General features: G+C 45.7%; 1 protein-coding gene and 1 long non-coding RNA gene across 3 annotated transcripts in view; both read right to left on the bottom strand.

Moving 5' to 3' along the window:
* LOC139049894 (uncharacterized) overlaps positions 1–24,556 on the bottom strand; it is a 60,716-nt gene extending 36,160 nt beyond the window's left edge. The window contains exons 1-2 of one of the 2 annotated variants that reach the window (XR_011508651.1): positions 24,355–24,556; positions 7,468–7,597 (exon numbers count right to left, since the gene is read on the bottom strand). Coding sequence is in view for 1 of the 2 variants with exons in the window: in XM_070525766.1 (XP_070381867.1) it covers positions 24,355–24,513 (159 nt within the window). In the remaining variant the exon portion in view is untranslated. The remainder of the gene's footprint in view (positions 1–7,467; positions 7,598–24,354) is intronic. The other variant, XM_070525766.1, reaches the window with a different exon arrangement.
* On the bottom strand, positions 19,632–22,791 carry LOC139049895 (uncharacterized). The gene is made up of 3 exons (XR_011508652.1): positions 22,713–22,791; positions 21,757–21,929; positions 19,632–21,089 (listed from the first exon to the last, which is right to left on the bottom strand). It is a non-coding gene; the product is annotated as an uncharacterized lncRNA (long non-coding RNA).
* Positions 24,557–27,073: the final 2,517 nt, after the last annotated feature.

Here is a 27,073-nt window from a genome sequence, read left to right as displayed (position 1 = left end):
GTGCTTCAGCTTTAAGAAAACTTGGTCTGCTCGGGCATAAATTAAAAATGGCACCTCCGGAAACGAAGCTGTTGGCTTACAACACCATTATAAGGCCTACACTAGAATATGCGGCAATTGTTTGGGACCCGCACACGAAATGCAACATCGATGCATTAGAAAAAATTCAGTGAAAAGCTTTGCGCTTTATATTTTCTAAATACCGTTCAACAGACTCTCCCTCAGACTTAATGAAAATGAATAATATACAAACACTAAAATTGCGGAGGAAGATTGAAAGGATTAAGTTCCTCTATCTGTTTCAGAATAATCGGCTATCTCTTAATCCGCAGCAATACATACAACCACTAACAGGGCGATTGACAAGGCACCGGCACGCCAAGTCATTAACTCCGTATTTTGCCAGGACCAACACCTTTAAATATTCCTTGTTTCCTAGCACAATAACCGAATGGAATAACTTGCCCATATCGCTTCTTATTGACACTGACAGCATTGAATGCGTTGATAGCTGAACATGCGACAGTTGAAAAGTGTTGTTTGCTCCTTTTTATCTTGTTTTGTTGCAGTGTTTCTGAAATTGTTTAATTCTTTTTTTCCCTGCAATCATTCCAATGTAATTAATTGTTGCTCTTACTGTTTTGCTACTCATGTATTCTTGCATTTCCTTGTTGTTGTCTTTTTCTGTATTTCTGCCCCTCCTGCAAGGGCCACTACAAGGCCTGCAGTATTTTCTAAATAAAAATAAAAATAAAATGTTTTCCGCGCAGCCATCAACTGGGATGAAAGCTCGCTGACAGTGGTCAAATTTCACCGTGCGAACTATACGATTTGCATATATTTTATGTAGCAATCTAAGTAGAATTGGGGATATGGTTATGGGCCGGAAATCGCTCGGCAGATAAGCTTCAGGTTTCTTTGGAATGAAAATTGTTCTTGCCCCTCTTAGGCATACTGGCAGCCGTTTGAGGCACATCAGAAGGTTTAGAAGAACGCGTAGTACCGTGGAAGGCACCTGGCGGAGCCTTTTAGCAGATAGGCCGTCAGTGCCTGAGGCTGTATTAGTAGGGGGCATGGCAGCTTTTATTTCTTGTGCAGTTATAACCCCCAACGGATTGATCTCTTCAGCATTATTTTGAGGTACACTTGGCTGGACATCGGCGGGAGTTGTTCTCTCTATCGTGCCCCGCCAGCTGCCTAAGAACTGATCTATGTTTTCCACTTTTGTTTCCGGAATACCATCCAAAGTTTCCCGGGCGCAGCGGCTTTGCTGCTTCTTGAACCTTTTTTGTGTTCTCGCATATATTTGGCGTCTTTGTTTTCTATGACTGGTACCTGGATCCAGGGTTTTTCTATTTATTGAGGTCTATTATCGAAGAAAGTGTCTCTTATGTAGTTATTTATGTCTCTGTGTATTTGTTGACCATCAGCGAAGCGTTTGGTAATTTCCCACAACCGGGGTGCTTGAAATGAGCGCGGCGGTTGTTTACTAGTGAGAGCTCTAAGCTCTTCAACTGTTTCAGAATACCAGTCTTTATTATGACCTAAGGAGTCAACCGTATCTAAACCACTATTGTCACTAAGTCGTTCCATCTCTTATGGATCCTGTTCGTTCAAGGTCGGATCCCCCACATTTGTATCTAGTTGTTCTAAAAACTGTACAACCAATGTCTTATAATCCGGTTTCCTTCTATGAGATTTAATGGAATCGAATGTTCGATCCTTGAAACGTTGATGTAGTGCTTCGTTTATGTTGCGAACGTTCTGTTTCGTTAATTGTGCTTCCATATGGGCCATGAGGGAATCTTCCTCTTTCAACCACCGTGCTTTAACTCTGGTTGTATCTATTTCCGCGTTAAATGTGTCAAAGTGCTTGCGGAGCCTATGCAGGCCCAGGCCCGTCTTGGAAGAGAAGTGCCGCGAACATTCAGGACAAGTATACCCATCATCGCTACGGTCTACTAGTGATTCACACGCTACCACGTCAGCCGGGGTGGGTGTCGGCCCAGCTCGTGGGCTGGCAGTCCTGTCGTCCACAAAACCGGCCGTCATGGCAACACTAGTGATCCCGTGCCCCCCCCCCCCCCCCCCCCTTCAGGTGGTGTTACCGAGATGGCAGCCTGGACTGACATCTCCCCAGTCTGAACGGGGTTCGCGATCTGAGTGTCGCCCCCACTGTCCGAAGAGTCAGAGAACCTAACTCTCGGCCTTCTCCTCGTCGACCCATGACCTGGTCGCAGAAGGATCTGCTGCCGGTCCTTCAGTTTAGCGCCCACACCACACGAGACTGACTGCAGGAGGCCACTGGATGGGTCGGGCCCAAGCCCCAGTGAAGCCTCCCCTGCTCGTGGGGCGGATGCCAGCCGGCCAATTTCCTTAGCGATTTCTCCCTGTGTGACATTGATTGCCGGTCTCCTTCGCCCTTTCCTTTCACCACGGGTATTGAGAGCGCCCCCGGGTGGTGCGATAGGATATTCGGAATCGGAGGTGTCACTTGCAGGGGTACTCTCGCCAGAAGAACTGGGGGTTTCCCTTCCCTGTATGGGTTTGGTGCCTTCCGATCCCTCTGCTACTTGAGCAGTATACTGAGGTTTACCTTGGAAAGTATCGTTGGCGTGCATGCTAATGGTTCGCTTTGTTTGCACCCCTTGGACGAATTCAGCGGCCTTGCCGGCCTCCATACTTTGATCATTACAGTCCATTACTCGAGGATCTAGTCCTTGAGTTAGTAGAGTAGGAAAATCTGCATTTGAGTTTGAATTTCCACACGAGTGTAGAACTCCGTGTGTTTCATGAGCTTTCTGAGTCCTCCCATCCAGCTGACGTTTTTGGGAGGACGTTGGTTCTGAGTCCGTGTTCGGTGTAGTTGGGAGGAGGAAAGAGAAAAGAAGAAGGCAGGGAGGTTAACCAGAATAACGTGCGGTTGGCTACCCTACACCGGGGGAATGGGAAAGGGGAAAGCAAAGATCACAGGGAGAGAGAGGAGGGAAGGAAAGAAGGAAATTGCGGCAAGTTCGCTGACGCGTGTGCTTTTACAGAAATTGCCTTCCTAGTCACAGGTGGTCGCACAAAACCGTCATCCTTAACAAACACAAAAGTGCCTTCACCGCTTTATGGACCGACGGGCGATGGGGGCGGTGTTCCAGCAGCACCTGCAGAGAAAGCGGCCGATTGTCCAGTTTTTGGAAAGCTTTGGCAAGTTCTTGTCTCTCTAGGGCATATCTTGGACAGTGGCACAGCAGGTGGTCGAGACCTCGCATGATGCACTGTCAGTCACTCCAATTAATGTAGAGTATGCCTTTGTGAAGGCCACTCCTAACCAAAGGCGACAGAGAAACGTAGCTTCACGTCGAGGAAGTCCGGGTGGAGGTCGGAGCTGCAGGGAGGGGTTTAGTCGATGTAGTCGTGTCAGTCGTAAGTTTTGCGAGTTCCACTCGGTCACTGTGAGGCTACGTGCCAGGTGTCGAAGCTGCCTTGCAGCGTCAGTCTTCGAAAGCGGAATCGGAACGCTGTGCTCTTCTTGATGAGCTGTGCGAGCAGCGTAATCGAATCCGTGTTAGTATTTGGGGCTGAGTGTTTGGAGAGTCTGCAGTGTTGCAGCAGCCCCCTCTTGGTTTGGAATGATCGGCAACAAGTTGCACATCTGTTTGAGTTTGATACCAGTTCGACCGGGTCTGCAAGAGGACGGCCTCTCTGCCTCGTGTGCATCACACGCCCCTGCGTCGCTCCTTCAACCTCCGGGTTTGGTGCGGCTACCGCTTGGCGGCCGCTTTCTTTAGTCTTTTTCTTTGTTGATTTTGTTTATTCGCGTGGAATTTGCAAACAACTAGTCATAACCTTAGCCGTAATATTTTGCTACTCATTTTCTAATGGAGTCATCATTGGTTACAAGATAAATGTCTGTGCGGTAAAAAATGACATTTGCAGTTGTGCACAAATGTCACTTGTCAACGAATGTGGCTTTTACGAAACCTTTCTACCTAAAGGCTTTTTTATCACCATATATGGGCAAGTGAAACATGGTTTGGGAACTTCCAATCCTTTACGCACAAGAACAAGGTCGCTTGCTTCAATATATGGAATATTCATGTCGTTTCTTGTGTTATTGGCAATCTTGCCTTTTTGCTCTCCTGTTCTGGTGTGTCCGCTGGCAGGTACTTGTCCGCTGACAGCCATGGACTGCCTTGGCATGACGCAAAGTAAGGACTGCAGTCAATACCTGCAGTATAAGAGTTATGAAGCTTGATACCGGCTTCCAAGGCAATCTTCCACCGGCCACAGAAATCCGGACAATGTGCCAGAAATTTTATTAGATATCTTATTACCGTTCAGCTAAGGCGTTGCCTTTCGTGTGATACGTTTTGCAAACTTTAGCGTTACTCCTTTTTCTTCTGCCCATTCTCTCAGCTTATAACTTCGAAAGGCTGGTCGGTTGTCCGGCATGATAACTTCGCCTTTATTGAACACCTTGCTGTTCATAAGCGATATGACAGAAGCGGCAACCTCCCTTCCTGGTTTTCCTGCTGCGTTTCCAGTAATCTCGTACGTAACAACGATAACTGCTTGTGTCTTGCACACCCTTTCACTTTTCTTATTCAGAAAAATCAGGGTGTTTTGATTAAAGGTTGTCTTTTAGTAAGTCATCACTTTCATCCCTTTTCCACGTGGTATCACACTGATTATCTGTCATTGGTGACATGTCTTCACGTAAACGTACACACCTTTTTTCATAGGAGGGTAAACAAAACGCTGAGTTAACTTCCAGTAGGTCTTCCAAAAGCCATCATAACCTCCGGACTTTGGGCTGTCATAGTACAATTCAAGGAGTTTATGTGTGCGTGTCTCTGGAACCTGAAACTTGCCGTCGCACAGCACAATGTTTTCAGTGTGCTCTTAAATACTTTCAAAGTGCTTCTGTTCAATTACTTCTGCGTCGCGCTTTTGAAGCCTCGACAGGACATCGGTGGCAGGCGGTTTCTCACCAGGCCTGTCTCTAATATTACAGTCAAAATGTTGTATCTCACTTACCCATTGGGAAATTCTGCCTCTTTGTTCAGACAACCTAATAGGTAGGTTAGAGCGTGATTGTCCGTGACGAACTCGAAATGTGGCCTTCATCGTAACTGCGGAAGTACCTCAGGGTTATGACTGCTGCTTAGCGCTTCCTTTTCAGCTGTCCAATCTGCTCAGAGCTGCTGAAAGTATGTGAAAAGTAGCCTCTAACATTGAAGTGACATCCTGTTGGTCCTCTGTCATTTCGGTAAAGTGCCGCGCCGGTCCCGAAAGATCCATCCGTGCACAAACCAAACGGCTTCGCCAAATTTGGAAGGACTAAAGCAGGGTCCGAAGATATTCCATTGACCCCCTCCCCCACACAAGCGCCTGACAAGCACGTTCACACTCTTCATTCCACGCGAATAGAATGTTTTTCTGCATCGCCACCGTAAAGCACCTTCTCTTCGTAGCGAAATGTTTAATGGATGCTCTGAAGTGTCCGGGAAAACCATGGAGCCCTCTCAATGAGTGCTAGCCATCCGGCTTTTTCTCAACTTGATATTCTTGCCACTAATTCGTGTTTCGTTCTCATGTACCCGTCAAATAATCTGGCCGCTAACGCAACCGATAGTCACAGAAGGGGACTTTTCTTCATATTGATTTTTATTTTGCTTTTGTTCAGAGCGTTGAGTACTTGCAACAGGTGTAGTTCATGTTCTTGCTTCGTTCGAGAGTAAACAACGATGTCGTCTATATACACGTTACAAAAATGCGAGGTAAAAGTTCGAGTACATTGCTCATCATTATCTGAAGCTAGGCACCTGAATTTTTCCAGCGAAAAGGGCGCCTCTTCTATTGGTAGATGTCAAATGGCATCGCAAACGCTGGGCACTTTTTGTATTCTTCCACTAGTGACACCTACCAATAGCCTTTACACAAGGTAATTCTAGAGAACCGTTGACAGCTGCCTGTTCTATTGAGGATATAATCGATGCGAGGCATTGGTAAGGAGAACTAACTGGTCTGCTAGTTAATAAGCGGATAATGAATTCACAATCTGAAAGTACCTTCCTCTTTAGTTACTATTGTTATTGAGGATGCGAACGTTAATGCTTGAGGTCCTGATTATCCGCGCTACAACCGCTTTTTGCAGTTCCTTTCGAATCCATGTTTACTCATCCTGTGAAAGACCGTATGACTTTTTCCGTACAATGGAAGAGTCCCTCCACTTGAATGCGACTTCGATGACAGACGTAGCCGCCGCGTAAGCACCAACGCAGAACAAGTCTCCATAAGCACCTGGGATTTCATCTGCGCTTTTAAATATGTTTGTGTTTTCTTTCTTGAGGCCTAGAATCTTTCATTGACTCCTGATCACGTGTAGATCATCCCTCCATGAAATTTTATTTCTCGAGCCTTTAATATCGGCTCTTGAGTTTATAAAGTTAAAATCACCGTAACTCATGGCGAAAGCTTCGAGCCTGTGTGTGGCACCTTGAAATTCCACAGTGACTCTCAGCCAGTCCAGAAGAATATGCGCTCTGCCGTCCTAACAGTGAAACTAAATCACTTGAGTTCTATGCTCTTTCTTTTTATTAAAGTTGCGTTTATCATGCTCACACATGCATCTGTGTCAACTATAACATCTACGCTGAATTCATTCATTTTCATTTGAGCGTTAAAGATGTTGAACTTAATAAGGTGAACAGCAGCACTCTTGGCTGATTGCTTGGGCTCGTTGCAGCAGTGTTAGCATTAAGGCACTTGCGATCCAGATGGAGGTTCAGAATTCTTCTAAGATGCTGCAACCACTGTACCGGTGCGACCGTTACAATAGCTTGAGGGGAAGCTCGGTCTCAAGCCCTCACCCTAAACACTGTCGGTGACGACGTACTTTAGGTTGTTAAGTAGATCTCGGCTATTATGCTGGTGACACTGTAGTTGTTGCCGGCACTCCCGGTCCGCTTCAAGTTTAAAGAGTGGCAGAATAGTTGTGTCAGGAAGCTCCGGGCGAACTAGCTGAACCAGCTTCCATTTCATAAAATATAGTAGTCCACACTGCTGTCATATTCCGACGGAAGGATGCAATCAAACTTGCGTTCCATCGATCCAAATTACCACTGCAGTATTTCATAATACGCATATCGGCTGGCAAATACAACCATAGGTACTGTATCTTATAACTGTCACTCTCCCAGCTGTTTGCCTTACAGGCGAGCTTGTAGAACTTCAGCGATGACACTGGATCTCTTGAAAGGCCATCAGAAATGCCAGGTTTTATGACCTAGCAATCTTCCTTCGTACTGCATTGTTTCAGTTAACCCTGCAACCAGCTCAGTCGGCTGCTCAAGTTGCTTTTGCTGCGTCTGCATCATTTGTAACATTGACATTCTGACATCCTGATGATTGTACTTCCTCTGTTCTCGGACGCTACACAGTCTTTTGCGCTGATGACATTTGCTTTGACAGTACCTTGTTCATCGAGTTTGACCGATGCTATTGCTGCCTTGGTTTCAGTCCAAGCCTTGGTTTTAATCGACAGTTCCATCGCATTGTCGCTGTCGTCCAGCTCGAGGACTCTAAAGTAGCGCCGAGCCAGCAGCTGTCGCACCAGAAAGAGGAAGAAGAAGAAGTTAAGCAATAAACGGTCGCGAAACTGACATCCGTCTTCTACAGTGCTCGCTTTAATTTATTCGTCAAACTTATTTATATGTAAATCTCTTCATTTCTGTTCAGTTCACTTTATTTGCTTGAAAAAGATATACATGCACATCTGAATATGCAGAAAGACGTCCCAGAGTACATAATTGAATGGGGATCCCCTGTCAGAAAATATACATTATAGAAAAAATATGTCGCCAGACAGAAACAACAGTGTGGTTACGTTCGTTAAGGGTAATAATACGAAGTACATGACACAACAAAAAGAACAACGAAATTGCAAACTATAGATTGTGCAAAGGGTATCAACAAACTAAGCAGATGTCGCTAGATAATCTGCGAGATAAAAATAAAAAAAAATTTCCCTTCGCACATATCTAAAATTTGCTCTACTCTTGGCCAGACCCCAGAGTGGGTACGTGTGAATGGCTTTCAGGTAATTATTATAATGGTAACTGACTGACAGCCTTCTGACATGCCTTCAAATTTTTCGATGAGCAACCATCTGGCCAGGTGGCGGACTGGCGGCTCATTAGAAAATGTGTTCCTGTGATCGCTGACGGCTCACTGGCTTCGAGGCAGGCATAAATTAGTGGACGTGAAGTATCTACCACCTCGATCTCCATAAGTACCATGGTGAGTTCGACTGTGCAAAGGCAACTTTTTCCGACGACTTTCTACAACTAAGTCGGCGCCGATTTGGCTAAACGTTCCAACCAGGCACCTCACAATGGTGCGTCCTCAACAATGAATGTCCACTAAATTCTTTGTGACGTGATGTACGATTCAAAGTCCTGGTCTTTCATTTTTTTTACTACCGCCTGCAGTCCTTTATATACCTGCTTAGATGATCGGGCGGTGTTTGAGTAAATGAAACTTGAAAATCTTTTCCAGGCTGTAAATCGGCGGAATGCAAGCAGGAGTGCTTGCGGCTGTTGCCGATTCGAAGTGTGCTACCTTCGTAGCTGCGCAAGTAAAAATGAAAACGTACATTTTCTAGTGATAGGCCTCCAGTTCAATTCACATATTGTATAAGCAATCCTACAGCAATACTACTGGGTGGAAGCGGAGCATATGGATGAGAACTTGCGTTTGTCCGATAACGCAAGCATACTTCACGATGGGTAATTTTTTAAAAAAGCTATATGAGGTGCTGCGAGCCAAAGCATACCGAAGAAGGCAGACTGCGGAATAATTTCGACCACCAGGCCTTCTTTAGCATACACGCAATTTACAGTACACATGTGTTTTTGCATTAAGCCCCCATCAAAATGCGACCACCACAGACACGGCATTTGATCCCACTACCTCGTGTTTAGCAGCGTAACGCGAAAGCCAATAAGGAAACTGCGGCGGCAATGGTTTTTACCGCTTTCGCCGTTCTCCGAGCTTGTAAAACAGAAAAACGTCCTCATACGTAGTTCAGTGGGGCGGTAACATCTCCGCGTATCATGCGAATTTGCAAATTTCTTATTACGAGAAACGCGGAACAATGTTCTTCAGACAACAAGAATCGGTGTTTTCCGTCTAGTCCTCAGTTCAGGTTTTGACGCCGGCCACCAGTTCCAACTAGTATGTCTCCTTTTGTGAATAACCTTATGTCTGCCAGTTTTTAGCTCCTACACAAACCCTGCACATTAAGAAGCGTAAACAATTCTTCATTAAAAGCCTCCCGTTGAACTTGGCGTAGCCAGTAATATACAGCCACGAATATATCCTGCGTATTGAGATAACCTTCCGTGGAGCGGCTTACTTTAGCGTTGTTTATGAAGTGCTGTGCCCTCGCTGTAACTCTTAGAAACTTCAGTAGAGAACAGTGCTTTCTTATTTGCAGGACTAGTGTGCCTTTTGCTTGCGCCCTCAGCCGCGTTATGCCCTATATGTGCCGAATTCGTCATACCACGACCCTCTTCAACAGCTGATCGATTCATACAAAGCCATCGGTAAAGACGCTGTCAACTCCAATTCGGTCCCGGACACCAAATGCTCATCGGTACAGGCATCTCACGATTCATCTCTAGTCGTTAAATCGGCAGATGCAACCTTGTATTGACGTTACTGTCGCAATTTCTGAGATGAGGTTCTTTACAAATTAACAAGTTTGGATGAACCTGCCTCAAGTCAGCTGAAACCGACGGTGGAGTCTGTCTACGTGGAGGAAGGTAGACATCCTCTCACAAAATGAAGCGTATGGTTCTGTCATGCGTTTTAGCGGTGTGATTTTTTTAAGCCATCCCAATAGCTCAAAGCGCAGTAAAAAATAGCTTTCAGTAGAGAGTTTTTTATTTATCAGCAATGGAGATCTGTGGTTCTAATGTCTCTATCGAGCTCAGCGCGAACAAAAGCGCGCGCTCCATAAGCTTTCTTGCATCAGGCACTCGTCTTAACTGCTGTTGTAATAAATATCGTGAAACCTCGACTTTGGAAAGCTGAACTAATTTATCTCTAGACTTGGTTGCATTACCTTGAGATGTCATTTTGTAGTTAATCAATCCATTCAATTCTGTGATCCCACATTTGCTGAAACAGAATCTTGCCTCGTACCACAAAAGCAGCAACTACTCCAAGTGGGTCGCAAACTCTAGAAACGGTCTCTAGGAGACAGCGCTTTGTGTCATGCGCCTTCTCCAGAAAAGGCAACAGATATTGAGGAGAGTAATGTGGAGCTTCCGTTCTTCGCTTTCAATTTCCTTCCGAGTGTTTTTGTATTGGATGACGTTTCTTAACTGGCTTAAGTATTGCAGGTTCATACGAGTCGAAGATATCCTGCGACTCAGACTAACTCTTTGTGCATTTCGTGAGCGAAATTCCTGGGTTATTCATTATCTGGCGGTGGAGTGGAATTTGACATCTTCTTCCAAGTTCTGCCCACCAAACAGTAGGTCATCTGCGTAGAATAGTTTGCAAGTAGTTAGGCCACTATTTCTAGCTAAGGTGCGACACTTGTCTTGACGTGATGTAGAGCGGAACCTCCAAGCGTAAAGGAGCTTGACATTCATCCGAAAGCTACTGTTGCCACCTACAAAACTCGCCTGTCGCCTTTCTTTTTTGGTGATTCAGGCCTTTCAGCAAACCACATATCTTTAGAATAGAATTTATTGATAGGAAAGAGAGAGAAGTAGACTTCAGCTAGTTCAATGTACTCTGCTACCACAGAAGCCTTACTACTACTGTGTCTTATTTCCAAACCGCAACTTGAAAAAATATACTTTCTCGATGTCTGTGGTCATTGGTATCCTGTATATTCGTATAAAGTAACCTGGTGTCTCATTGGCTCACGACAACTCGCACTAACTAGTGCTCAATCCCCTTCGTATTCCAGTTCGGGCATTGATGCACGCCGGCAGTCACGTTCATACTGAACTCTACTCACTCTCCGGCACTCAATCACGCTAATTCTCACGTCCGCTAACTACCGCTGCATTCCCGTTCATGCTCGCATGCGTACACTCACACTCGCCGGTATTCCCTCGTGTACATACACAATTTCAGAAAGAGGAACTATTGGACCTGTTGGTCTGACATGTCCTCATCTGTTCCATGTGTTTTCCCTAAATTATTCTGATTTATGATTTCGGTCAACGTACTCAGTTTCACTCACGCCCATCGGCCCTTAGCCATGCTCAGACTGACGACGATACAATGAACCCGAGCCGAGCCGGGTCATTTATGAGTACGCCAACATGTCGCGCGCAGAAATAAAATTAGTCGGAGATTACTATGTTATGCCATAAGTATATAAAGTGACTCTCGCTATAATTATTTGAGATATTCATGTGAAATTGTTTCGTTGTATTTCCACCTTTTATTTTTACGCCCTGCACCAGCTAACTGCCATCCATTTAATTCTATGTCGGTCAATCATGCCTGCATCAACTGATAAAATCTCTAGTATCCATTAACGGATTCCCGCAAGAACTCTCCTCAGCCAAAGTTTCATAGTTTGAAGCTTCTTTTCAAAATGCTATCAAAGGCACTACCACCATCATCGGCACAGGCGTATACCTGGCTACGAATTGGCTAAGAATGTGGCTAAGAATTAGGACGGAAACTTCTTTGCCCGGCAATCATAGCACACTGTAGCGGCCATTCAGGAAACAAGCGCAAGTTGCGAAATACATCTAAAAAACGTGGTACATTGTAGGTGAACGAGACCACTTGTATATTGATCGCAGTCGTATTGAGTTACACGAAATATTTGTTGCAATGTGATTACTTAGCTGGTTAGCAAGTTCAATTAAGCGAAATTATAAGCAATCTTGAAAGGACGTTAATACTAAATGGAAGCGTAGTAGAGCGTGCTCCTAAACATGGCCATGAGGTTGTTCCCAGTATTTTCGCTTTTACTTGGCTCTGTGTCACTCTAATGAAAGTCCTTCAAATGACGTCACTATTCCCTAGCGTGCATGGATTGAAGCACTCTCAAGTGTTTCCAGGAAAAGAGCTTGCATACCGGAGGCAAAACACAATCAACTCAGCTCTTGAGCCAAAGCAAAGCAGAAACGTTGGTATCGTAGCTTGTTAAGAATGGCGAGCTGCAATGCAAGATTGCCACCCAATCACGACTGGGGGACCAGACGCGCATCCCCCACTCTCCGTCGCTGCAGCTAGGATGCGTTCGACGAAGCGGGCTTCGTGCTGAAAACCGCCGCCATGCTCCAGCCCCAACGCCGTTGTGACGGAACGAGTTCGGCGGGCGAACTATTGTGCCCGAGCTCTCCAGCACGGACCTGATCTGCTACGCGTGAGCGGGCGGCCGCGGGAAAGCCGTTTTTTGTTGCTTCCCATGAGCGACCGGGACGCAAGACAACGAGCTACGCACGATGGCTGCGAGCTTCCCGGAACGGCGCCCCTCTGACGTCGGCGCTGGACATCGGAATGTGTGTGCCTATGTGTGCGTAAACTGTTCTGCGGGGCGGCGGCAAGTTGACAATGAGTAAACGAACGTTCGCGTCACCTTGTATCGTGGGAGGACCGAGTGTTTAAAAAACTGCTGTGGTGCGAATGCTGGACACTTCTCTTGAGCAGTCATGTTGGACTGACACACTTTTCTCAAGCAGTCATGTTAGACTGATTTAAATACTGTAAATAAACCCATATTCCTCGTTCTCGATGAGAAGCAGCTCTCCCCTTCATCAACGTCCTCGGCGTGGATAAGTTGGACGACGGCATGGGCCAGCTACCTTCGAATTCATGCCGGACTCCACTCTTGACAAAGGATCACGAGCGATGGGATTGAGCCCCCAATCCTGAGAAGCTGTAATTACTAATCTCCTCCCCAGCTCTGAGCAACAAGCGACACGCAGACATAGGAACTGCGTGGAAACACTTTGACGTCGCTTAATATCAATGACTTTGAATGACTTCAAGTCCTTTACATCACGTGACGTCATAGTGACGTTGGTTGTTGAGAAATGTTGTGCTTCGAAACATGTCCAAGTAAAATCGAAAGTTCAAGAAACTCAACTGCCGGTTCCTAAGGTAGGCTCCAAACCATTGATAATACAAGTGATGTCCATGTACCAGCATTTAAAATTTTGCTGAACCTGATTGTTAGTGAACTGTGTCACACCGTACTTTTTGAGACATTGCACATCAAGAAATAACTTTAATAACTAACGACAATTACGACTATAAACCACTGGCCCCACTCGACGAAGATGTACCAACGTTTAAAGCGAAATATTCTTTGCCAATCCTACTGTGTTTCATGAGGATGCTGCTGTGTCTCTCGGTTTCAGGGAGGACATCGCTGTCAACATAGAGTTTTTTTTACAATTTTTTTAATCACCGAACCTGAAGCACAATTCCGATTCTTCTTCTTGAGCTGCTTTAGTCTGAGTTGGAGATAATCGGCGAGAAAGTCAAAACGTATATGGTAGTGATTCAAAAGGTTTTGCTAATTTCCTTTAAAGGGCCCCTCCCCTGGCCCCATAGAAAATCTTGGTTATACACTAGAAGTTGTTACGCGTGCTCTAGGCAGCGTTCTGCCGCAATAATTTTTCGAATCGGCTAATTAATAGTCGAGATAGAAATATTTCAGTGCCACGAACCTATGATTTCAGCAGGCGGGCTCCAATGCCAAGCAAGGAGCTTTCTCCACTCGCCTCGTCTAGCCTACACAAGCGAAATTCCTTCAATGCGTTCTCCCATGCCGCACCTCGAGGATCGCGTGATGAATACATCACCTTAGTTTTTTTTTATTGCTCCTGCGGACCCGTCACACTGCGGACACGATTACGTAGGTGCAGGGGTACAATTACGTCACAGTCTGGCTTGGAGTGCGGGGGCCGCGAGTGAAGAGCGAAACGACGTTCGGGTTGAAATTTCAGATGTTTCCACGGTGCTTAGCGATATAATACTTTCTAGGCACGATTGTCATCGCGCAATGTATTCTCTGCGCTTGTCATCTCAAAATGGCCAGACCTTGTGGGAAGCCCTTTAAGCTAGCTATCTTGCAGTACAAAATGTAATTTACACATTCTAGCCGGTGGACTTGAAAGTCATGTCCATTCTGAGGATGATCCAGCTTCGAGGTATGCGTTCCTGATGATTCCGACGAAATGCATTGTTGTTTCACTAAATATTTTAATGCACACAAAGGTGTTTTATCAAAAAGTGGACTCCAATCCATGCTCTTAAGGCGGTTGGACAGCGACGCTTTAGGCGGCAACTAGAACGAGCACACATTGCGACGTAGGTCGAAATTATTCACGTGGTGACATTCACATGTACTTTAGCTAATTGTTAACCCAAAACATTTTGATTGCCTGTGACTTCGCTTGCGCAGCTACTTCATGCACCTACAAAAAGTGGACCACAGAGAAAATAAATTCTCCGCGCCTCGCATGCACGTTGCTTTTCGGGAGTCCTCACTATACTAGTACGTGGCCTTCCCGAAGCACTGTGACAACACAAATCAGTTGCTGGGGGGGGGGGGGAGGGGAGGTCTTCTTTTACGTAGGAAAGTGTAGTTACGTCCTTCCCGGATTCGTATGCTACAGTCAAGATTACTGCACAACAGTTATCTTTCCTAAAAAATGTATGCGGGGAGCACTACGTACTTCGCAATATATTAGGCTGCTGAAGCGCCGTATAATCAACTTTTAATCAACTATGTGGTTCGAAGGCTTCTTTAGAGTTTGTTCTGTATTGAAATGCATGCTGTTCTTTATTGTGCAAGCGTGCTTCCAAACAATGTATGCACTCTTCGCTTCACTTTACTAAGTTCTTGTGACCTATGCCTCACGCGGGTTTGAGCGATTGCCTTTCGGGGTCTTATCCATAGACCATTCTAGTTTTCTGTCGACGTTACGCGACGAAGAAATTCGGTATCCTAGCCAGAGACAGCTTCGCTGTAAGAAGTAGCCGAGACCGCAATGCAGTTTTTTACCACAAGTTTGACAAAGCCAGTCTCAAACGTAGAGCAGATTCTTGAACGCTTAATCAGGAGGCCAACCCTTGGCCGTGCGACTTAATATCGCATGTCTACACCATCTGTGCCAATACATAGCTTGCGTAAAAGCATAGCTCTATGTTAGAACTTGTGGAATGTATGGAAAGACGCGCATCTATGCCTGCGTTTAAGCGACACTGCAGGGGCCCTAGAATGTGCAGCCATTCCAAACTATTGTATTCCAATTCTGCAATCATTGTCGACATGTGCGTACAGCGCAAAAGACGAGGACTGAGGAAAGAACACAACACAGGCGCTGACTTCAGCTGATCTTTATTTGCGAAATGGCCAGAGCTAGATACATGAGCATAAGAAATGAAAAACAACTTTTGTCATTACGTCACCCATGAATTCCTATTGCATCACAGCCAGATACTTGGTTTCGTTTTTGAAGAGGGCAATAGACGGGATGCAAAGGTCACCCAGCCGCTGTATATTCTCAGCCTCTATGATTTCGCTTAGAAGCTGTTCTCGGTGTTTGGAGATTACGACGCAGTTTTCAAATTCAGGGTCACAAAGAGACTGCAGAGACTGCACTTGTGATTTAGAATTTGAAAACTGCGTGGTAGTCTCCAAACACCGAGAACAACTTACACGTGAAATCATAGAGGCTGACAAGATAGAACGGCTGGGTGACCTTTGCATCAGCAAGCCGACTATTGTCCTCACCAAAAACGAAATCTGATATCTGGCTGTGATGCAATAGGGATTCATGTGTGACATAATGAAAAAGTTGTTTTTCACTGCTTTTGCTCTTCTATATTGCTCTGGCGATTTCGCAGATAAAGATCAGTTGAAGTCAGCGCCCGTTTTGTGTTCTTCCTACAGTTCCTCGCTTTTGCGTTGTGCACACATGTCGATATTGAATCACCATTTAACTCGCCCAAGCTTACACCTTATCTGCAATCAGCACTTCACGATTGGTCGAAAAATTTTCGGGCGACCCTCACTTCGTATGTCGGTCACACGACTGCACAAAACCGCGATAGCTCTCCATCTGATACTACGTGTACACACTGATTATGCATGATTAGACCAAACGAAAGAAAGATTATTTCTGATTCGATGCTTTTTGCCTATTAGCATTCTGCTGTTGGTCAAAAGGTATGGGATTTCGCCCATTTCGCGTGTCTGTCACGCGGTGTCACAAAACCACAGAGACACACCGTGTCAAACCGACATGTACGAGTTAAAGATGCATTATTATGACAACAAAACTGACTTTTTTTTTCAGAATAGCCGGAGTGTGCCCCGTTCAAAAAGCAATAGAAGATGGCTGCCCGCCGATCACTCAGGCACTGGATACTCGCACCTGCCGCAGACCATGGATATATTTCCGTATAATAGACAGCTTTAAAATAGCGCTTGTCACCATAAGCACGTTACACATAAGCACCTTTGCAGGACGCAACGGTGCGCGTCCTCTCACGTCATTTAGTTTACCGTGCGGAAGCGCAAACGTAACGAAGACGTTATTAAACAGGTTGCCGTCTGGTACCTCGTGCCAAACGTATCCAAGCCAAGATGAATAGACGAACCATTAGCAACCATCCTGCTGTTGCTATGCGAACGCATCTTGTTAGGCCTACGGGCGCCAGAATCGGCGAATGATAGATGCGCTGTGCACTTATAACTATCCTTTGCGGTGATTTAAGAGAAAGAGAAAGCTCATTACTATAGTTATTGGGGGTCAACGCGAGTGAGAGCGTAGCCATCACAAGAAATTACGCTGAAGCGGAAGCCATGGGTGCCCCATGTTCGACAACGCTTTTTCTTGGCGTCCGTAAACATTACGAACGTTAAACTCGCAATGTAACGTAAGTTATCATAGCGCACGTAAACCACAGAAACCCAATAACGTTGGAGCATGCGTAGTGAGGACGACGCTATTTCTTTACGTACATTATGCGTTTACGTTTGGTTTCAAACGCTATTCTAAAACTCTCTAATAAAACTTTCTTGCGTGGCAGTATAACGTTCTAGAGCCCTTTCGGCACGTGTACGACATCGTTTTCCCAACTCTTTTGTGCTGAAGATCCGTTTTAGCGGCATTGTTAACTTTCGTTGCACGCCACCACGATTTTCGACCAGTGACCGGCCGTGGTTGCTCAGTGGCTATGGTGTTAGGCTGCTGAGTACGAGGTTGCGGGATCGAATCCCGGCCACGGCGGCCGCATTTCGATGGGGGCGAAATGCGAAAACACCCGTGTACTTAGATTTAGGTGCACGTTAAAGAACCCCAGGTGGTCAAAATTTCCGGAGTCCCCCACTACGGCGTGCCTCATAATCAGAAAGTGGTTTTGGCACGTAAAACCCCATATATTATTATTATTTTCGACCAGTGACCGCAAGCTAAGTTAGAGGTATAGCGGACGAATCGCAGATGCCGTCACCACTTTCTTTATTCTGTTATCCACTTTCGCAGTGCTTGCTCTGCTCCATCCATGCCCTCTCCACTTGAGCGTGCTACTCGCCACTTGTCAGCCAATCAGATAAGAAACACCGCTGAATTTAGGCAAGATTATTCGTTTTTAAAGGAAGCAAAAGTGACCTCCGATAAACAAGGAAAGGTTTTAATTCAGCTCGTAAGGCAACGCTGCGGATCACAGTCCGATGCTTGCGTCGGCGTTTACGAAAATTTGACGTCAGACGATTGGAATAGAAACAGATTGAAATAGTTTTACGTTATAGGGCCCCCGGTGACGTACGGTGTAGACTTCCCAGTGTTTGTGTCACAGAGCCGGCCTGCAATTCAGGGAGCCTACTTGCCATTGAATTGTTGCAGCACACACTATCTATTCGATTCCTGTATTTTTAACCACCACAAATTAGACTTCAGCTCTCCTATTTTGAAAGACCACAACAATTTCACCGCGCAATGGCTGGATGCTGACTTGATTACGCGCTATTGCCAAGGCGGATACTCTTATTTCCCTATTCTGTCGACATCTTGAAAATGTTAATAGGCTCAATGTGTTAGCCAGTTGTTTATCTTTTTGTTTGTTTGTTTGTTTGTTTGGCTAGATGCGTGGCAGTTTTTCTTTTGGAAGCACCTGTTGTACACCTTTTTTTGGAAGTTCCTCTTTTACTCTCTCTCTCTGCACAATCTGTTTCTCTCTTTCCACCACAACATCTAAACCTTCCGGTGAGCGAAAGCAATCACGCAACGGCATGTGCGTCTCAAGAAGACGTAGCTGGCGCCCAATGACGGACGAATCCTCAACTCGGTTGCCACCTGATCTTTATATTGGCACCATCCTATCTACAGTGATAGTCCGATCACTTACCACCGCCCATCGCAAAAACGACTAACCCCCGTATTCACAAACGCACCTCGACTTGACCCTCCACTCGAAATGCTCCTTGAGGGCGGTTTTTCATTTCACAAATCGCCCTCCACTTGAAACGCTCCTTGAGCGAAGGAAAGCTCGAGCGCTTTACTCGAGAATCTCAAGGTAGCCTCGCAGCTACCTTGAATCGCTCCTCGAGTGAAGTGAGTGCGTAAACATGGCTGCCTTGCGATCTGTCGCTCGCCTCGTCAGCATTTTCCGATGGACGCCAGTTGCCTCCGTAGCTTTTCTTGGGTTAACCGTGCTGCGCATTTTCAAGGGCTTCGTTTTAGGGACCGTTGCAGTTCTCTGGAGCGCTTCGGCACCGGAATTATTCCACTGCAGCGCCGAGACAGATCGGCTGTCCTGTCAAGAAGACTGCGAGCTAGTGCAGTGATTGTCGTCTTACTCCGTGCATGAGCCAGTTGATGACCTGCACACGGGTATTCTTCGTGCCAGTGCTCCGAACCTACTATCGGCGTCAGTGTATTCACGTGTTTCTTGTGGCTCATCGTAGAAAGCCGTATCAGTTCAAGCACGGCGCGATACATAACTGCGGCGGACTTCGAACTTGCAAAAAGAAGACAGCTACGAAGATTCCTGTCACCAGTGGGTGTATTTTGCCTGTGTGCGTGTGTGCCTTGCGCGAGCGCCGGCCGTGGGCGCTGTTTGTACTCGGGCAGATCGTCACTGCCTACGCTAATCCGAGGACGGCGAAGCACACCGCAGCAAAGCGAGCATCTTTGTAAGCGAGCAGGTGCGTTCACTTTTTTTTTCAATTTTCTTTAATTTGATGCGGCTAGTTGCGCTAAGGAAAAAAGGAAATGGGCTGTAATTTTGCGCGGACCGTGTGCAGTTGGTGCAATTTAAAGTCATAAGCAATAATTACGTAATCCTTGCTTCAAACCATTCAGTTTAATTAGCTTGTCATCCCTATGAAGATCCAAGCTCAACGAGGAAGTCACAAACCATGAAATGGCATTCAGAATTATACCTGCACGTATACACAGGTTAATGTAATGTTTTGTTCGAATAAAAGAGACAGAATAACAATACAACAGAGTAGAGTTTTGTGCATCACATAATTTTTTATTCTGTTAAATAAAGGTGTAGCAGTGTAGTGACAGCACCTAATACAGACAGTGCTAGCAAGTGGTAGCAGATATATCTCGCACACCTTTATTGCGAACATCCCAGCTCTCTAAAGGGTTTATTATGTAAGTGTTAGATCGCTGTTGTCGGTCTTGCTCAGCAAGCGGTACACCAGCTGAAGAATGTTTCTTTGTAAATAAAAATAAATAAAAACATGAGCTACCTAATGTAAAAAAAAAAATAGCGCTCTAGAACACAAACTTCTTAAAATAATGTATTATTATGAAATGTAAACTAAAGAAAACGAATACAGTACGTAAGCTAGTTTCATGGACCTTCTTTAACATCGTTGTATGTTTATTACCAACCCCTTCTTTTTGCAGGAACAAGGTTGCCAACACACGCACGAAGAGCAACTGCCTTTCCAACTGTGCTGTGTGTGCTGCGCTTGCATTGGTGTGCAAGTGGAGGAGAGGTCCAGTTAATGTACTGCTGCACTATAATAGGCGTCGAAATATTCTGCTTAAGACATCTATCATTTTTCTGATATCCTACCAGCTCAAACGTCACCACTAAAAGCAGTTTGACTGCATGTATTTGCCTTCGTAGACAGGTTGTAGCTGAAGTCATTGTATTTTTCATCCAGATGGCCTTTCTTCAGTCATACTTGTTAAGTCAGTATGTACCCCTTAATATTTCTGGTCAATTCAAGCACCAATTTTTTTCTAAAACAATAAATTAACATTATTCACGCCTTTTTTGTACTTTGATAGTATGCAATACAGCGTGAACTCTGATCCTACAAACAGAAGCAGTAATGAAGGAGAAGAAAGGGGGTTGACCGAGGGGCGCGATTTTTAATAATCATAGCATGAGAAGCAAACAAGCAAAGTCACCAAAGACAACATAAGGGAAATTACTTGTACTTATTATTAGAATTAAAGAAATGATAAATTAATGGCAATGAAAGTGGATGAAAAACAACTTGCCGCAGGTGGGAAATGATGTAGTTCTAGTAGTAGTAGTTAGTTCTAGTAGTAAAATATAAATACGCAAGAAAGTGGATGGGAAAACGGTGCCGCGGTAGCTCCATTGGTTACAGCATCGCACGCCTATGGCAGGTTTTCTCAACCACTTTCATTGCCATTAATTTGTCATTGCTGTAATTCAATTATAAGTAGAAGTAATTTCTCCTCTGTTGTCTTTGGTGTCTTCGCTTGTTTGTTTGCAAGGATATAAACAGAAGGAGTAGTACTGCTGACAAATATATTCTAGAATAAAACACCATCTCTCTTCAAGAGAGTAGCCACCCGACGGCATGCAGTGGTAAATTCTTGTAGAATATATGCTGTTTCTACCCTGCTTCTAGCTTCTGCTTAAGATAAACTATGACGGCCCGAACAATGAGTTTCTTCCATTGGATGCGGATGAGAGTTGGCTTCAAAGGGTTTGCAGAACTTCAGCAATTGACCGAGGTACAACACCCAGGGTAGCAGCGTGTCTTGTGGGATCCCACAATAGGCCAAATGGTGATGCAGACTGTCACAATGACAATGCTGAAAAATACAGTATAGAGCGCATTACTACCGTTATTTCAGAAAAGCTGAGATCAACCATCAAAACTAAGGCATATTTTTAATCTACACTTGCTCATGCTAAAGTAGCTTCAGAATGAAGGGAAAATGAGACATCCACCCGTTCGTAGCAATTGCTACAAAGGAAACCTTTGTAGCAATTTCCTTTGTAATTTCCTTTGCAATTTCCTTTGGAAACCTTCGTAGCAATTTCCAGGGTTTCCTTTGTTGCAATTGCTACGAACGGGTGGATGTCGCATTTTCCCTTCATTCTTTACTTCTCTCCACCTTGAGGGTTTCCGCAGAACTACTACGTTAAAGTAGCTTCAGCATGCCACAAAATACTGAAGTGCTGTCTACAAATACTACGAAAGTGTTGCTTCACAAATTGTGCCCAGCAAAAAGATCCTGTCGCAGCTGCAAAGCACCACGGGCAACTGATGACTTCGACAATCATATTCATGCAATTTAAAACAAAAATTATATGACAGCTGAAGGGGAATAAAAAATTAATTTGATTTCATTGACATGGCTGTTTCATGTATGTGGTTCTAAATAACAGGGTGTCCATTTCGCCATTTTGTGAATGTGGGGACACGTAACATGAATATTTTTACAAAGTTTATGAAAATAAGCACAATCTAATTACCGGGTAGGCTAGTCAAGTACTTCTTCAGCACCTAGCTTCTTTCAGGGAAGCGAGCTGGTGCAATTCCAACAGGCAGGCACCATATCTATCGATGCTTTCAGGTCTGCCAGAAGCCTTACTGTGCAGCACAGGCGTTGATTTTTTCATCAGCTGGTCCTTCCAAGGCCCACATCCTGCACCAGAATGCCAAAACTTTTATGTAGACAGGGCGCTCACGCGCTAAGGAAATTCAGTATACCTAAGCAATGGAAATGAAAAAAGGTAGCTCAACTAAAAATATGTCGGAATTGCGGGAACTTGAAAGCCCGGTTTATGGAATGTGCATCTGCTGCTACCACATAGCACACTGAAAGAGTTAGGACGAAAAAACAAATGGCGGTGATGAAGTTTTGACAAGTGAATTTTCGGAAGATTAAAACATTGCGTAGCGTATATGTGAAGTGAGGAAGCACAGGAAATGCAGGCGCCAGTGCTGGTTCGTTGACCATATGTGCTACAAGTTGAGCAAGCCGACTGACCACCACGGCTTCTAAAACAAAGTACAGGACTCAAAAGACGCTTGTTTTTTTTTTCTACCTGCCGGAGCTACGCATTCTGCCACATGTATACTATAACTGCTTCTCCTCTACCGAAAGATTTCATACGCGATACTGGAATGGTCGTTGGATGCAGGCGCCGATCCGTACCTTCTACATTATCGTTTCAAAAAGCGAAACCAACAACAGATTGTCGTGCCAAATCTTCCACAACTTCCCATTATCAAAAAAAAAATTATGTGTTTTGCACAAGCTTATGCTGCCTCGGATATATTTCAGGTACTAATTAATGCCAGCAGCATGAGCAACTGGAGTCAATCATGCTTGTGTACATCGGAAACGGCTTATCAACAGCGCAGCGGCTACCTCAAGAAAACCGCATTGACATACTGTGCTTCCATGAAAGAGTGGCTCACTCACCCATATTTTCTGTCCTGTTGTTGCTTCCAGCAAACTCACAGTACCACTCGGTCTTGAAGGTAAACAAAGCTGCCCATCGGCCGTTCCATCTATGGCCTCAGAAGTCATTCAGGCTCGGTCACCTTACGCATAAGGACAAAATAACCCATCATAACCGCGATTATCAACCGCAATGTCAGTCACCAATGAAACACTAGGAAAAAAAGAGCAGCGGACAAATGCCGGCGCAAATTATCTTGGTTCTCAGCCATGCGCCATGCTCTCAGCTGTTCGGATGCGATTGTTGCCAGACCTCAAACACAGCTCCCGCTGGCTCTATCAGTCGAACGCTCACAGTGGCAGCATTGCCGAGCTAAAGTTGTACATTGCGCCGTGTACTTGTTTGATTAGGAAGACGAAGCAACTGAAACACATTTGTCTTAAATAATGGGACTTTTAACAAGCACATTGGAGAATACTCTCGATATCAGACGCTTTTCTCGGTCGATACATTTCACTTGAGTCGAGGGCGCATTTTCAAGGCGTTCCTTGGAGGAGGAAGGAGGAAGTAGGGTTCATGAAACGCAACGGAGCCTTGAGTGAAGGAAGCCCCGTCGCCTCGACTTGGCTGAGTCGAGGAGGAGCTTCAAGTGAAGGCGTGTTTAAGAATACGGGGGTAAAACACTGAAACAAAGCTATTCGATTCAACATTGGCGTAACAGGTCGCGTTCGGGTCCGGTTATCGCTCTCGCCATATTTCCAAAGAGCGAAGCTCGCATGGCCTTTGCAAATGAAGCGCGTAAGCAACCGTTGTAACGCAGCGGGGCCAAGGCAGCCACGTGAGCAACACCGCTCTGAAAACGGAAACTATGCGCTGTTCGAAAACATTTCTAGCTTCACCCGAAGGGGAAGCATTGAAAGCGAGAAGAATACACGGAGAATATCCATTGTGAGTTATCTAAATGGTGTGTAAGCATTTGTAACTATTCACCTCCTGTTTCGAAGTCGTATGCTCCTGTGGTTGGTCAAATTCCGAGAAACACCACGAAATTATCGTGAAACAGAGAACCGCGGTTCTAACGCGGAAATGCTAACAGAGACGACCAAGACACGACAAAGAAGACGTGATCAGCAGCCCAGTTTTCTCATGTTATAGATAGGTAGCCCACAGAGTGGCCATATATCATATGGTTTTCATATCAGTTTTCCCAACCGCTCGGACTTTGTGGACGTCTGATACGCTTGATTCCGAAGCGTGCACTTCTGCAACGCTCTTTTTCGCCGCTTCCATGGCTAGCGCTCGTTCTACGGCCTTCTGGAAGGTTAGCTTGTTATCCTCCGTGAATAACACGCGCTGTATATCTTCTCGGCACAGACCGCAGACAAAACGGTCCCGCAACGACTGATCAAGGGCGGATTCAAATTCGCATGTCTGTGCCAATTTCCGCAACTGCGCAGCATATTCCGAAATTGACTCAGTCTCAAGTTGTGCTCTTCTGCGAAATTTTGCGCGTTCGCTTATTACCGACGGCTTCGGTGATAAATGGTCACCAAGAAGTCTCTTTAAAAACTCGAAACCTTTAGCTGACGGCCATTCCGGCACGGTCAATGATTTGAGAAGACTGTACGTCTTTGGGCCTATGAGACTCAAAAAAGCGTGTACCTTGTCATCCTCGGGGATACGGTTGACCTGAAGAAACGACGACAAGCGTTCCTCGTACGACGGCCAGTCACTTGTGGACTCGTCAAAGGGCTCTATGTCACCCAGTCGACCCACGATTTGCGCCACTGCACCCGCCGCTGCCGGACCTTCCGTTGCCATGTCAGCTTGCCGCAGAATTGCTCAGCGTCCCACGCTCGTCGCCAATGTAGTGTTTTCGCGGGGTGAAAACCGCAGCCGAAAGAAGAGGCGTGAGCAGAACCAAACGTGGTTTATTCCAAGACGGCTCGTAGTAGAATGCGGCGCGGTGGCCGCATGACTGGGCTAATAGAGCAAGCTGTTGCGATAGTCGCGCCGCCACTATCGCTCAAGCGGCGATGATAACACAACACAGAGGTTCTGGACGCAAGAGGAAATGGCGCGATAGGTTTTGTAAATGAAGGAAATTTATACGTTTTTTTATGCATGCTGTCTCATTCGTTCTTCTGGTTGCGTTTCTTCATTATATTCAAATTGTATTATGGTGCGCTTGAGTGACGCCACTGCTTAGTGGAAAATGAGCATTGGCCAATGCGTGCTGTAATACGTGACGTAATTGAACAATGTCACGTTTGGTAGAGGTCGTACGTAGACGTCGTCGATGACACGGCCTCAACTCGATGCGAACCATTGTCGACCGTGATCAACCATACTCCAGCGGTGGCTCCGTGTGCCGTGGCTGCGCGGGTGCTATCTGGAAAGCGATCTGCCATCGTTGCACCAAGTGCGGATAACTTCGGGGGCGCTGTGTTCTCGCCGTTTAGTACGCGTTTAGTGGAGAGGCAGCACGAGGGCCAATTCGCTAGCTGTTGTGCGCCCTTCTTTGAAACCGATCGTCTTGCGTGACGGACGCGCGGACAGACGAAGGGACGTGTTTTGAAGTGTTTGAAGATCAGTGTATGCACCACGATATGTACACATCAGCAGAACCTCGAACGCGGCCCTGTCTCTGCCAAGGACGATCGGGTAAAGCGCGAGGGCGCGTCTACTTGGCTTTGTCGCTTGTGCAGCTGAATGCGCAGTGGGTCTCCAGGGAGAAGTCCGCGTGTATACGCCGACCGCCGATACAAGTACAACATGACTACGGCAATGGGGTGTGCGCGCCTCGTGTGTTTGTATAATTGCAATCACTGTACGCAGATCGAAACACGCCTGTTGGCTTCTTTTACACGACTGATAGTGCTGCCAATTGCACGCACCACTGGCATGTGACGTTAATTAAATAATTAATTCCCCATCTAATCGCACTTCAAAAGAGAGTCTGGTTAACTCATGACGACGCATTGCCACAACTGTGACGAAGAAGATCGGCAGGCTGAAAAGCCCCATCGACATCGCGTGGCTCGTGCCCAGTTCGCTCGCTGGCTGCGCCCTACCTGCTGTTGCCGCGTTGGTCGCTGCTTCTCTGCGACCCGAATAAACCCCCCTTTACACAACGTTTTTAATTCTTGGATAAACTTACGGGAAACACGCGCTACACCATACATTGGTAAACTGGCGAGCGTGGAATAAGCAGTGATCTTACATGTATGCTCAAGTACAGTCCCTTAAAATCTGACGCACCTGCTCTTGTCACACGTGAAACAAGTTTCACATTACTATTCCTTTAGAAGCAAGGTGCGAAGCTGCATCCTGCAGATGCAACAGGGTAAAACTACCACTGCATTAGCACCGAAGACGGCAGCGAGAAACTGCACCTCTGCTGTTACTATTCATTCAGACCTTAGAGATTAATGACCATAATCCTACTACCCCCCTCTAGAAGCGACAACATGCTATTACGCAGTCTATGGTGGGATGTAAATACGAGTACCTTAATAGAGTTCCGTATGTGACAATCACGTACATCACTGACTAAACCAACTTTGCGATTTTTATAAACTGTTTACATATTTTATCCCCTTATAAAACAGCATAAATTCGCGCACAGAGTATACCAATTCCTAAAATTCAAATCTGGGGTATAACGCACCGGAACCACAACCTGATTCTCACGCGAGCAGTCTTGGGGAACTCCGGACTAATTATGGCCTCCTGGGCATCATTATACTGTGCACTTTTGATAAGTAAACGAGCGTTCTTGCAGTTCACGACCATGAAAATGCGGCGGCCGAGGCCAGGATCGAACACGCGACCTCGATCTCAGCAGCGTGATGCAGCTAAGTAATCATTTTGCTTTCGTTGGGAAGTGAACAAGTGCGGACAGAACAGGCAACTTTCTCTGTTTGAAGTATTTGTTCTAGCTAGACCACAGTACTTCACAGGAATCACCTCTGGCTCCTCCAGTACAGTACGAAATTTATTGTTTGCTTCAAAGGGCATGTGCGTTGCAGTGAGGTGCACGCTGTGTATGCGCTACAAAGAGCGAAGTGATGAGCAACGCGTATTGTTCCCGTCCTTGTTTTGTGATACATCATACACGTCACGGTACAATCGAGACCGCAGCGCTTTCGGTCGGCTAACAGCCGTTGAAAGGTTTCTCAAGACGTCCTGTTTTTTTTTCCCTAAGATTTTGCAACTCCCACGACACATAATATATAGAAATGCAGACGTTAGACGTATGCATCTTGAGTAGAGAATAAATAGCGTTTCTTCCTTGTCAATGAAAAGCAGCCCTGGGGTTGAATTCCTTCGGCGTATCTTTCATTGAGGTGACGTCAGCAAAAGAAATCGTACATGTTAA

Source organism: Dermacentor albipictus, chromosome 9 (assembly GCF_038994185.2).
Source record: "Dermacentor albipictus isolate Rhodes 1998 colony chromosome 9, USDA_Dalb.pri_finalv2, whole genome shotgun sequence".
NCBI classification, from domain to species: domain Eukaryota; kingdom Metazoa; phylum Arthropoda; class Arachnida; order Ixodida; family Ixodidae; genus Dermacentor; species Dermacentor albipictus.
Note: the sequence above shows the minus strand (reverse complement) of the source record. Positions and strands in the feature narration are given on the sequence as shown.